Genomic DNA, 13962 nt, shown 5'->3' with positions numbered 1-13962 from the left:
CAGGTCACCATCCCAAAAATGTCCCCCTTATCCCAACTCTCTGTCTTCTATTAGTTAGCCAATCCTCTCTCCATGCTAATATACTACACCCAACACAATGGGCTCTTATCTTATTAAGTAGCCTTATGTGTAGTACATTATCGATTGTCGTTTGGAAATCCAAATATATACATCTACTGGTTCTCCTTTAACTAGTCTGTTTGTTACCCTCCTCAAAGAATTCTAATAAATTAGTTATTGTATTTATTCCCTTCCCCACTTTTGCACCTTGATTATTTCGTATTTTTGGAATGCAATTAGTATCTTCTACCATGAAGACTGAAGCAAAGTTTTTATTCAACTCCTCTGCTATTTCCTGGTTCCCCATTATTATTTCCCCAGCCTCATTCTCTAAGGGGCCTATGTTCATTTTGGCCTCTCTTTTTATATATTTAAAGAAGCTGTTACTGTTCATTTTTATATTACTTGCTAGCTTACCCTCAAAGCTGTTACTGTCTGTTTTTATATTACTTGCAAGTTTACCCTCAAAGTTAATTTTCTCCCTCTTTATTATTTTTTGGTCATCTTTTGTTGGTTTTTAAACTTTCCCAAGCATCTGGCTTACCACTAATCTTTGCCACATTGTATGTTTTTTCTTTCAATTTGATACTGTCCTTAACTTCCTTGGTTAACCATGGTTGGTTTATCCCCTTCCTTGAATCCTTCTTCCACACATCTTTGCTGAGTGTCATAAACTATTTTTCAAATGTCTGCCATTGTTCATCAACCATATTTTCTGCTAAATTGCTTTCCTGGTCCATTCTAGCCAACTCTGCCCTCATTCCATTGTTATTACCCTTATTTAAGTTTAGCACAGCTGCTCCTGACCCAAGTTTCTCACACTCAAACTGAATGCTAAATTCTACCATATTATGGTCTCTGTTTCCTAGGGGATCTTTTACTGTGAAATCATTTATTAAACCTGCCCCATTACACACTACCAGATCCAAACTAGCCTGATCTGTGGTTGGATTCACAACATATTGTTCTAAGAAACTGTCCTGAATACTCTCTATGAATTCTTGCTTGTGTCTACCTCTGCCAATTTGATTTTCCCAATCTACATGAGGATTAAATTCACCCATGATTAATGCAGTACCTTTTTTACATGCCCTCTTTATCTCCTGATTTATTCTCCGTCCTACAGTATAGCTACTGTCAGGGGGCTACTCCCACCAATGTCATCTTCCCTTTCTTAGTTCTTACCTCCACCCATATGGATTCAACATCTTCCGATCTAGAATCCTTTCTTGCTACCGTAATTATTCCATCTCATATTAACAAAGCTACCACGCCACCATTTCCTTTCTGCCTGTCCTTTTGAAAAGTCACATTCCCCTGAATATTTAGTTCCCAGTTTTGATCTCCTCGTAACCATGTCTCCGTAATGGCTATAAGATCATACCTGTTAACCTCTATTTGTGCCATTAATTCATTTATTTTGTTCCAAATACTACATGCAGTTAAGTGAAGGGCCATTAATTTTGCCTTTTTACCATTTTTTCTCCCTTTGACCCCCTTTGCTGCTGTTTTTTAATGTTTGTACATGCTGCTCCTTCCTGTCACACTCTGGGTATCATTAACTAAATAGCTGCCCTGCAAGGCTGCCATGTCCTTATGCTTTGTAAGCCTACGTATCCCCTTTCCAGAACCCTCCCCATATATAATTATTTAAAGCCCTCTCTACAACCCTAGTTATTCGGTTCGCCAGGACACAGGTCCCAGCATTGTTCAAGTGAAGCCCGTCCCACCGGAACAATGCCCTTTTGCCCCAGTACTGGTACCAGTGCCCCATGAACTGAAACCCATTCCCCCCCACACCAGTCTTTGAGCCACACATTTAACTCCTTGACTTTATTTACCCTATGCCGGTTTGCCTGTGGCTCAGGTGGCAATCCCAAAGTTATTACCTTAGAGGTTCTGTTTTTATTTTGGCTCCTAACTGTTCAAATTCTTTCAGCAGAACCTCCTTTCTAGTCCTATCAACGTCGTTGGTACCAACATGGATGATGACAGCTGGATCCCTGCCCTCCTGCTCCAAGTTCCTCTCAAGCCCTGAGGAGATGTCCTTAACCCTGGCACCAGGCAGGCAACAGGGCCTTCTGGACTCATGCTCACAGCTGCAGAGAACAGTATCTCTCCCCCTAATTACACTGTCCCCTACCACTATTACATTCCTATTTCCCTCCACCACTTGAATGGCTCCCTGTACCACGATGCTATGGTCAGTTCGCTCATCCTTCCTGCTGTCCACGTTCTCATCCACATAGCTTGTAAGAACCTTGTAAGTGTTGGATAGTTACAGGGGCCATAGCTCCTTAAACGTTACCTCCTGGGTCCCCATACCTGCTTCACCTGCAGTCACCCTCCTCTCCCTGATTACAGACCAAATTTGAATTAACTAATCTGAGGGGTATGACTGCCCCCTGGAGCAAAGTGTCCAGGTGGCTTTCCCTCTCCCTGATGCGGCACAATGTCTGCAGCTCGGAAGCCAGCTCCTTAACTCGGATCCAAAGCTCCTCAAGCTGCAAACACTTGGTCCAGATGTGTTCACTCTGGATCACCTTGGTGTCTAACAGTTCCCACATGCTGCAGCAGCAACACGTCACCTGTCCTGCAATCACTATCGTATTTTATTCAATTTATTAATGAATTACTCTAGTATCCCCACACTTTACGCTTTATTATAATTTTTTTTATACACACCAGTATCAATCTTATACTTAACAAGTTATCTTTTAAAAAAAAGAAAAAATAAACTAGCAATCTAAACACAAACTGAAGACCTTATTTTTAAGATGAGAAATACTCCCCAATCCTACTCACGAATCAGCTGCACTCCCTGCTTTTTAATAGTATCTCACTCTTCTCACACACTCTCACTGTTAAAGGCCCTGCTTCTCTCGCACTTCCTCCTTCTAAATGTCCATGCTGTTTCTCTCACAAATTCTTGCTGTAAATGACCACACTGTTTCTTTTGCACTCTCTCCCCGTAAACAACCACACTGTTTCTCTCAAGCTCTCTCACTGCAAATGACCACGGTGTTTCTCTCACGCTCTTTCACTGTAAATGACTGCGGTGTTTCTCTCACTGACTTGCAGAACCTGTGTCCTGTGGTCATACACTATCTGGACGTTCATTGAGTGGAATCCCTTCATGTTGACGAAGGTACCCAGCTGACCTGCTGGCGCCTTGATGGCCACATGTGCAGTCAATTGCACCCTGAATGTGGGAGAACCCAACAATTGCTGCAAAGCCTCTGGCTCACTCAGTCTGGCTGGCCTCATCTGAATGGAAATGAATAAATGTCATTACCCGCCTGAGCAGAGCTTCTGTCGCCAGCTTGATGTAACTGTAGACAGTTGATTGGGACACTCTACAAAGATCCCCCACCGACCCTTGGAAAGAGCCAGAGGCATAGAAGCTGAGGGCCATTGTGACCTTAAGAGCATGGGGCTCCCACCCATACAGTTAGAGGTGATCTCAGGCCCAATCATCTGACAAATGGAGGCCACGGTCTCCCAGGAGACCATCTCCCTGACCGTCTACCTCAGATATATTGAGGCAGCTGCATCACAGCCTGTAAATCCTGGCAGCAGGATAGTGGCGTCTTCTGCAGCCCCTTCTGCCTTGGACTACCTGCTGGCCCTATGCTACTTGTGCCTGATCTTCTCCTCCCATATTTCCATCCCTTGGAAGTAGCATTGGGACAACTGGCCTCCCCTCCCTTCTGCCCCTCCCTTCCTCAGAGGACGTGCCACCAGCGGAGACTACATTCCACATTATCAGGGTAACAGAAGACTGTCTGATACCTGGAAGGGTCCACACAGTCAAAATCCTCCAGGGGCCTTGGAGACACCAATGAGTCCTGAAATGAAGCCTAGAAATGTTAAGAATGAAGCTCAGAACAGAGATGATGCTGTCAAGTTCAAATAAGCAACCACAGAAAACTATCTCCGCACTACTCAGACTGACAATGCTCTTGAACCTTTTTATCCCACCCTTGGATGAGAATTTGCAAAATATAGGTTGCCTCCCTGCTCATTTTGAACGTGCGACAAGCGCAAAATCGCAAAGACAACGTAAAATTGGATTCAGTTGGTTTTTTAATGGCCTCTTAATTGATGGCGGGCGTGGCTCTAACTCCGTGTGTGCCTGCCGACCTGAAGATTGCACACATGCGGGATGACCTCTGGATGCTCGCTCAACGTCTTCTCGCGCTATTTAATGGCTGATCGGGTCAGGCATGCACCTGCCTGCAAAGCATAAAATTCTGCCCATGGTCTTCCTGCACACTGACCCTGGAAATTAGTGTCCTTTTGCACAAAGGGCTAGCTTGCTGTCACATGACCTTACTTCGCAAATCAACCAGTTACAAAATATTGTCATAACAAGCTCATTCTAGGTCCATTGTTAAAAGTGATGAGAATAAAATGGTTGATGGGACCCTCTTCTCAGCCAGGGCCCATTGTCCAAAGTGATTTAGTTTAATGGCTTGGCCCCCACCCAACTAAATAATTAGACTACGTCTGAATGTCTTTGAGTAATTCAGCCAATGGCAGTTCATACTTATTTAAACTTATTGTCCGTGGTAAGCTATATTCAGACTGCCCGACTCCCTTCTGATAGCTTTGTAAATAGCCAGGTGAAGTTATGTAAATGTTCAGCCATTTCGGGACCTGCTGTTTAGGTCACTTGAGACTTTTTGAAACTTATTCTGTGGGTTAAGCCCACTCAATAAACAGTTATTTTTTATGTTAAAAAAACCCTGTTTTATAACACTTGCGTGTAATCTGTTTTATATTATAGGTCTGAAGGCTGGAGGAGCCTCTACTGGTGGCCCTGGTAACACGTTCCACTACACTTTCCATGGTGATCCCCACGCTACTTTTGCTTCCTTTTTTGGTGGTTCCAGTCCTTTTGATATTTTCTTTGGTACTCAAGGACGCTCCAGAATGGCTAATGACTTCACTCATGAAGACATGGACATTGACGATGATGATGATGACCACGATCCCTTCAATGCATTTAACCGTTTTAGTTTCAACGGAATGAATGGATTTCATCGGCGGCATCCAGATCCCTTCCACACTCGAAGAAAGATACAGGATCCCCCTGTAATTCATGAACTTAGAGTATCTCTTGAAGAAATCTATCATGGTTGTACTAAAAGAATGAAGATTACACGTAGACGGTTGAACCCAGATGGCCGAACCACAAGGACCGAAGACAAAATTTTGAATGTTGTTATTAAAAAAGGTTGGAAAGAGGGCACAAAAATCACATTCCCCAGGGAAGGTGATGAAACAGCAACCAACATACCAGCTGATATTGTCTTTATTCTGAAAGACAAGCCTCATCTCCATTTCAAGAGAGATGGATCCAATGTTGTTTATGTCGCGAAGATCACCCTTAGAGAGGTAGGCACAAACAAGTTTTTCTTTAACTCACCAGAAATTTAAAGGTTATCTTGAAATGTAAGTTATTTTCTGTTGCCCAATATTTATGCACTAGAGTAAAGGATAGCTTGATTTGGTCCTAGGAAGACCAAAAGGTTGAATTATAACCCACCGGTCAGGGTTGGCGAAAGTGGGATATCTGTAAAGACCTGAGAACCTGAAAGTGAAGGTTTCCTGCATTCAGTGGAGTAGAGTGCTTATGACATAATTGGCAAGTTCTCTGCCCAAAAACCAGCTGATCTACAGACTTGGCTTCCAGGCAATCAGGGAATAGCCCAAAGGAGCCGCAAGACAAGTTCTCCACTGCAGATTGTTGGGGACATGGTTGTGTTTTTTTTTAAATTCTTTTCACAGGATGTGGGCATCTCTGGCGACACCAGACTGTTTTATTGCCCATCCCTAATTGTTCTTGAGAAGGTGGTGGTAAGCTGCTTTGCTGAACAACTGCAGTCAGTGTGGCGTCGACGATGCTGTTCAGGAGTTCCAGGATTTTGACCAAGCAACTGTGAAGGAAGTATAGTTCCAAGTCAGGGTGGTGCTTGGCTTGGAGGGGAGCTTGCAGGTGGGGGTGTTCACTTGCATCTGCTGTTCTTGCCCTTCTAGATGTTAGAGGTCATGGGTTTGGAAGTTGCTGTTGAAGTATCTATGGTGAGTTGCTGCAGTGTATCTTGTAGATATAATGCACTGCTGCTACTATGCATCGGTGTTGGAAGGGGTAGATGTTTAATATGGTGGATGGGATTCCATCCAAGTGGGCTGTGTTGTCCTGGATGGTGTCAAGCTTCTTGAGTGTTTTAGAGCTACACTCATCCAGCCAAGTGGAGAGTATTCCATCACACTCCTGACTTGTGCCTTTGTAGATGGTGGACAGGCTTTGGGGAGTGAGGAGATGAGTTACTCACTGCATATTCCCAGCCTCTGACCTGCTCTTGTAGCTACAGTATTTATAAGACTGGTCCAGTTCAGTTTCTAGTCAGTGGTAAATCCCAGGATGTTGATTGTGGGGAATTCATTGAATCAATTGGGTAATGCCATTAAATGTCAAGGGGGTAAAAGCAAAATACTGTGGATGCTGGAAATCTGAAACAAAAACAGAAAATGCTGGAAAAACTCAGTAGGTCTAACTGCATCTGTGGATAGCATGTATAGAGAGGTGGTCACACCACAGGCTAAGAGTCCACAGGCAGGAAGGAAATGGGTGACCACCAGGCAGAGCAAGAGGACTAGGCAGGCAGTGCAGGAATCTCCTGTGGCTGTTCCCCTGCAAAACAGATATACTGCTTTGGATATTGTTGAGGGGAATGGCCTGTAAGGGGAAAGCAGCAACAGCCAAATTCGTTGCACCACGTTTGGCTCTGCTGTACAGGGAAGGAGTAAAAAATGTGGGAATGCAATAGTTATATGGGATTCAATTGTAAGAGGAATAAATAGGTATTTCTGTGGCCACAATCGAGACTCCAGGATGGTGTGCTGCCTCCCTGGTGCTAGGGTCAAGGATGTCTCAGAGCAGCTACAGGACATTCTGAAGGGGAAGGGTAAACAGCCAGTGGTCTTGATACACATTGGTACAATTTTTACATAGGTTAAAAAAAATGGGATGAGGTCCTAAAAGCAGAATATAGGGAGTTAGGAAGTAAGTTGAAAAGTAGGACCTCAAAGGTAATGATCTCAGGATTAATACCAGTGTCATGTGCTAGTCAGAGTAGAAATAGCACGATATATTGGATGAATACGTGGCTGAAGAGAGAGTATGAGGGGGAAGGTTTCAGATTCCTGGGACATTGGGACCGGTTGTAACTCTTTAGAGTACAAAACCGTTTCCATCTGTTTCAGATGAAGTTACATTGTTTCATAGTTTGCCATTGTGAGATTTGAACTCTTGATCTTAGGGTTACAAACCCAGTACCATAACCACTTGGCTATTTAGGCCAAGCTCTGGGACCGGTTGTAGGGGAGGTGGGACCAGTACAAACTGGACGGGTTACACCTGGGCAGGACCAGGACTGATGTCCTGGGGGAATCTTTGCTAGAGTAGTTGGGGAGGGTTTAAATTAAAATGGCAGCAGGATGGGAACTTATGCTAGAAGTCAGAGGAGGGGAATCAAGGACAAGAACAAAAGACAGAAAGGGGAATAAGAAAAGTGATAGGCAGAGAAATTAAGGGCAAGAATCAAACAGGGTCTCAGTGAAAAATATTGGGAATGGGACAAGTAATTTTAAAAAGACAAGCCTGAAGGCTTTGTGCCTTAACGCGAGGAGCATTTGCAATAAAGCAGATGAATTAATCACACAAATAGATGAAAACAGGTATGATATAGTCGGGATTACGGAGACATTGCTTTAGGATGACCAGGGATGGAAACTGAACATCCAAGGGTATTCATTATTTAGGAAGGACAGACAAAAAGGAAAAGGTGGTGGAGTTGCATTGCTGGTTAAAGAGGAAATCAACGCAATGGTGAGGAAAGATATTAGCTCCGACGATGTGGAACCTGTATGGATAGAGCTAATAAGCACTAAGGGACAAAAAACGTTAGTGGGGGTTGTATATAGACCCCCAAACTGTAGTGGTGATGTTGGGAATAGCATTAAACAGGAAATTAGATACACATGCAATAAAGAAACATCTGTAATTATGGGTGACTTTAATCTGCATATAGATTGGACAAATCAAATTAGTAACAATATCGTAGAGGAGGAATTCCTGGAGTATATACGGGATGGTTTTCTGGACCAATACGTTGAGGAACCAACGAGAGAACAGGCCATGCTAGACTGGGTATCGTGTAATGAGAAAGGAATAATTGGCAATCTAGTTGTGCAAGGCCCCTTGGGGATGAGCGACCATAATATGATAGAATTCTTCATCAAGATGGAGAGTGATGTAGTTGATTCTGAGACTAGGGTCCTGAATCTTAATAAAGGAAACTACGATGGTATGAGGCACGAATTGGCTGTGATGGATTGGGAAACGTTACTTAAAGGGATCACGGTGGATAGGTAATGGCAAATATTCAAAGAGCGCATGGGTGAACTGCAACAATTGTTTATTCCTGTCTGGCGCAAAAGTAAAACAGGAAAGGTGGCCAAACCATGGCTTACAAGGGAAATTAGAGATAGTATTAGATCCAAGGAAGAGGCATACAAATTGGATAAAAAAAACAAAGTAGACCTGAGGATTGGGAGCACTTTAGAATTCAGCAAAGGAGGACCAAGAGATTGATTAAGAAGGGGAAAATAGAGTACGAGAGTAAGTTTGCAGGGAACATAAAAACTGACTGTAAAAGTTTCTATTGGTATGTGAAGAGAAAAAGATTGGTGAAGACAAATGTAGGTCCCTTACAGTCAGAAACGGGAATTTATAATGGGGAACAAAGAAATGGCTGATCAACTAAATACATATTTTGGTTCTGTCTTCACAAAGGAGGACACAAATAACATACCAGAAATGATGGGGAACACAGGGTTTAGTGAGAGGGAGAAACTGAAAGAAATCATTATTAGTAGAGAAATGGTATTGGAGAAATTAATGGAATTGAAGGCTGATAAATCCCCAGGGCCCGATAATCTACATCCCAGAGTACTTAAGGAAGTGGCCCTAGAAATAGTGGATGCATTAGTGGTCATCTTCCGAGATTCTATGGACTCTGGAACTGTTCCTACCGATTGGAGGGTAGCTAATATAACCCCACTGTTAAAAGAGGGAGGTGGAGAGAGAACAGGGAATTATAGACCAGTCAGCCTGACGTCGGTAGTAGGGAAAATTTTAGAGTCCATTATAAAAGATTTAATAGCTGAGCACTTGGAAAACAGTGGCAGAATCGGACAGAGTCAGCATGGATTTACGAAAGGGAAATCATGCTTGACAAACCTACTGGAATTTTTTGAGCATGTAACTAGTAGAGTTGATGAGGGGGAGTCAGTGGATATGGTTTATTTGGACTTTCAGAAGCTTTCGACAAAGTCCCACGTAAGAGATTAGCGTGTAAAATTATGGGATTCGGGGTAGTGTATTGAGATGGATAGAAAACTGGTTGGCAGGCAGGAAACAAAGTAGGAATAAACGGGTCTTTTTCCGAATAGCAGGCATTGACTAGTGGGGTACCGCAGGGATCGGTGCTGGGACCCCAGCTATTCACAATATATATTAATGATTTAGATGAGGGAACTAAATGTAATATATCCAAATTTGCAGATGACACAAAGCCATGCAGGAGGTGAGCTGTGAGGAGGATGCAGAGATGTTTTAGTGTGATTTGGACAAGCTGAGTGAGTGGGCAAATGTATGGCAGATGCAGTATAATGTGGATAAATGTGAGGTTATCCACTTTGGTAGCAAAAACAGGAAGGCAGATTATTATATGAATGGCTATAAATTAAGAGAGGGGAATGCGCAAAGAGACCTGGGTGTCCTCGTACACTAGTCGCTGAAGGTAAGCATGCAGGTGCAGCAGGCGGTATAGAAAGCAAATGGTATGTTGGCCTTCATAGTGAGACGATTCGAGTACAGGAGCAGGGATGTCTTGCTGCAATTATACAAGGCCTTGGTGAGATCACACCTGGAATATTGTGTGCAGTTTTGGTCTCCTTATCTGAGGAAGGATGTTCTTGCTATTGAAGGAGTGCAGCGAAGATTTACCGGACTGATTCCAGGGATGGCGGGGCTGACATATGAGGAGAGATTGAATCGGTTAGGATTATATTCGCTGGAGTTCAGAAGAATGAGGGGGGATCTCATAGAAACATATAAAATTCTAACAGGACTAGACAGGGTATATGCAGGAAGGATGTCCCTGATGGTGGGGGAGTCCACAATCAGAGGTCACAGTCTGAGGATACAGGTAGACCATCCAGGACTGAGATGAGGAGAAATTTCTTCACCCAAATAGTGGTGAGCCTGTGGAGTTCACTACCACCAAAAGTAGTTGAGGCCAAAACATTGTAGGTTTTCAAGAAGGAGTTAGATATAGTTCTTGGGACGAGAGGGATCAAAGGATATTTGGAGAAAGCAGGTGCAGGCTATTGAGTTGGATGATCAGCCATGATCATAATGAATGGTGGAGCAGGGTCGAAGGGCCAAATGGTCTACTCCTGTTCCTAATTTCTGTGTTTCTGTGAGAAAAACAGAGTTAATATTTTGAGTCCGTATGACTTCTTCAGAGCTAAAAAGAAGTAAAAATGTAATTAAATTTATACTGTTCAAGTGGGATGGAGCAGGTAAAGCTGGATAGAAGGCCAACGAGATAGGTGGGGTCAAAGGAGAGATTGAAGGTGTCATGGAGAGACCAAACGTAGACTGGGTGATCGCTTTGCAGAACACCTTCGGTCTGTCCGCAAGCATGATGCAGACTTTCCTGTCACTTGCCATTTCAATACACCGTCCTGCTCTCATGCCCACGTGTCTGAAATTGGCCTGTTGCAATGTTTCAGTGAAGCCCAACGCAAACTGGAGGAACGGCACCTCATCTTCCGATTAGGACTTTACACCCTTCCGGACTTAAAATTGAGTTCAACAACTTCAGACCATGAACTTTCTCCCCTATCCTCACCTTTTTTTTTAATCTTTTATTTATTTTCATTTTTATTAATTTATTCATTGTTTTATCCCCACTTTTTATCCTATTTTTGATCTTTTTTCTCAAACCACCATCTCCTCCCCGCACCCCACCCCTACAAGGGCCATCTGCCACTTGTTCATGTTGTTCTTTTCAGAGAGCTTACCCTTGTCCTGCTATTATCGCATTCTGCTTTCTTACCTTAATGCCACTATCAGCACCTCCTTTAGCCCTTACCTCTACCATGAACATCCCTTTTGTCCTTTTGTTCATGACATTTTTGTCAATCTCTCCTTTGCCCCTACCTGTCGCTGACCTTCTATCCCGCTTCACCTGCTCCACCTCCCCTTAAACAGTATAAATTTCATCACATTTTTACTTCCCTTTAGCTCTGAAGCAGTCATACAGACTCGAAACATTAACTCTGTTTTTCTCTCCACAGATGCTGTTAGACCTGCTGAGTTTTTCCAGCATTTTCTGTTTTTGTTTCAAATGTCATGGAGAGGTGGTTGGATCCTCTCTTGTTAGAGATGGTCATTGCCTGGCACTTGTGTGGCGTGAATGTTACAATGTTACTTGCCACTTATCAGCCCAAGCTTGAATGTTGTCTAGTTCTTGCTGCATATGGGCATGGACTGCTTCAAATTCTGAGGTGTGTCTGATCGAATGGTGGGATGGTATGGGTTGTGCAGGCAGAAATGTTGGATCCAGCAGTTACCTCCTGGATTCAACCTTCCTTGCCTAGGTTTGGCTGCCAGGTTTCTTGAAGTCCAGGAAACCCAGCCATTCAGCATTAAAAATCAGTTGTGGAATAACATTGAAGCATACAGCTTCATAATATAAAGTGCCATGTTGCCTGCTCACCCTTATCCCGCCACACCATGCATCCATTCTTTTTATGGACATACCAGGGCAGTTGTTAACTTGGTTGATTGGCTAAGACTGATTGACTTATGGAGCATCACATTGATCATCATGTAATTTATTTGCGAGTCCATTGCTGAAAGTCCTTTCAGTTGTGGTGTTCATAAGCACAATGTGTCACATGTCTCTAACTTTATCATTAGAAAATTACCCCCATTGTCAGTCAGAAATTTAGCCTGTGCTCCAAGTCTTTTTCCATTTTCCCATATCTACAATCACCCTTTTGCCCTTGCCATGTAATACCTTACAAAGACTGAATCTGGTTGCCATGTTTATAAAGTGTAAAATAAAAATGTTTCTGTCTTTGTCCCACTCCTTTAAATAAATGGCACAAGACTTTACTGAAGTAGTATCCAGTAGGAGACTTACAATGGGAATCCTCCGACACTTTTTACATATGTCACGTTTTGCACTAATTTCTTTGAGCCTTGTGTACTCACACAAGTGTATCACACCTGCATCCTTCAGTAGGATGATGAGCAAATTGTGTAACTTTTAAGGTAATTTGCTTTTTTTTCTCTCAGATTCTTATTATCGGATGCCATTCACACATCTTAACATTCTGACTAGAAATGTCAGGCTTTGTTAAGTGGATGTAATAGTTCCTTGATTGGGAAAATAGTTACTTTATCATGTACCTTTTTCATGGAAGGCTTGCTCAGCAGCAAGAGTATCTCACTAGAGACTACATCAGTACTAATTAAGTGGTTTACTCCTGCAATTCTGCGTGGAATCACCAGTCTTTTTAGTGACCTCAATATATTGTCATCCCTGAACCTAAAACAAGTAAGATTTTCTTACTACCTAACCTTACTTGGATCCTTACTAAGTGAATCTAAATAATATTTTAACCAATCTGTGCATACTGTCAAAGTGCAATCACTATCTAACATGGCACAATTAAACAAATCTGTGACTAGTACATTCACGAGCAGACAAAAGCTTCTTGTGACTAGTATAATTTCCAGACTGATCATTATCATCAACTTCTGAATTCTCTGTATCGTGCGTCGCTTTGAAAGCCCTACTGATCTGCTTTGGGCAGTTCATCGCATAATGATATTGATTCACATCTGAAGCATCGGTTAATTTTTCCCTGGACATTGCTGGGGTTCATTTGTCTATTGGTGCTGGTCCAATCCTGTCATCTGCGATATCCAGATCTGCCAAAAGTGCCATCATCATCATTGCTTTTGTCTGTAACTTTTCTCTTGTACTAATGCCTGTACTCCATATCTGAACAACCTCGAAAGGCCGTGGTCGCTGTGTCTTCCATTCTTTCTGACATCGCAGATTGGTTGACAAATGGACTCTGGTAGAGGTATTCCCATGGAGAATGCACCAGTAACTGACAGTTAACTGCCAAGCATTGCTTGAAATTTAAACCAGGCAGCCTGACTCCGATTGGTCAAGACATTGCCCTGAGGAATGAACCAACACCTAGTTTCTTTTTCATTTACGGGATCTGGGATAGCTTGCTAGGCCAGCATTTATTGCCCATCCCTAATTGCCCTTGAGAAGATGGTGGTGAGCTACCTTCTTGAACCGCTTTAGTCTCTGTGATATAGGTACACCCACAGTGCTCAAGGATTTTGACCCAGAGACAGCGGAGGAATGGGGATATATTTCCAAGTCAGAATGGTGAGTGGCTTGAAGGGGAACTTCCAGGTGGTGAAGTTTGTCCTGGATGGTGTCAAACTTCTTGAGTTTTGTTGGAGCTGCACTTAAGTGCAGTTCCAACAACGCTCAAGAAGCTTGACACCATCCAGGACAAAGCAGCCCGCTTGATTGGCACCCCTTCCACAAACATCCACTCCCTCCACCATCAACAAACAGTGGCAGCAGCGTGTACAATCTACAAGATGCACTGCAGAAGCTCACCATGGCTCCTTAGACAACACCTTCCAAACCCATGACTACTGCCATCTAGAAGTTCACCATTTAAATAATATTCAGCTCCTCTATTCTTCCTGCCAAAGTGCAT

General features: G+C 43.0%; 1 protein-coding gene across 3 annotated transcripts in view; it reads left to right on the top strand.

The window, feature by feature from the left end:
• Positions 1 to 13962, top strand: part of dnajb5 (DnaJ heat shock protein family (Hsp40) member B5) — a 61864-nt gene that overhangs the window by 35258 nt on the left and 12644 nt on the right. For all 3 annotated transcript variants that reach the window (XR_005944050.1, XM_041196145.1, XM_041196140.1), the window contains exon 3: positions 4850 to 5460. Coding sequence is in view for 2 of the 3 variants with exons in the window: in XM_041196145.1 (XP_041052079.1) it covers positions 4850 to 5460 (611 nt within the window). In the remaining variant the exon portion in view is untranslated. The remainder of the gene's footprint in view (positions 1 to 4849; positions 5461 to 13962) is intronic.

Source organism: Carcharodon carcharias, chromosome 1 (genome assembly GCF_017639515.1).
Source record: "Carcharodon carcharias isolate sCarCar2 chromosome 1, sCarCar2.pri, whole genome shotgun sequence".
Classification (NCBI taxonomy): Eukaryota; Metazoa; Chordata; class Chondrichthyes; order Lamniformes; family Lamnidae; genus Carcharodon; species Carcharodon carcharias.
This window is presented reverse-complemented; position numbering and strand designations above follow the sequence as displayed.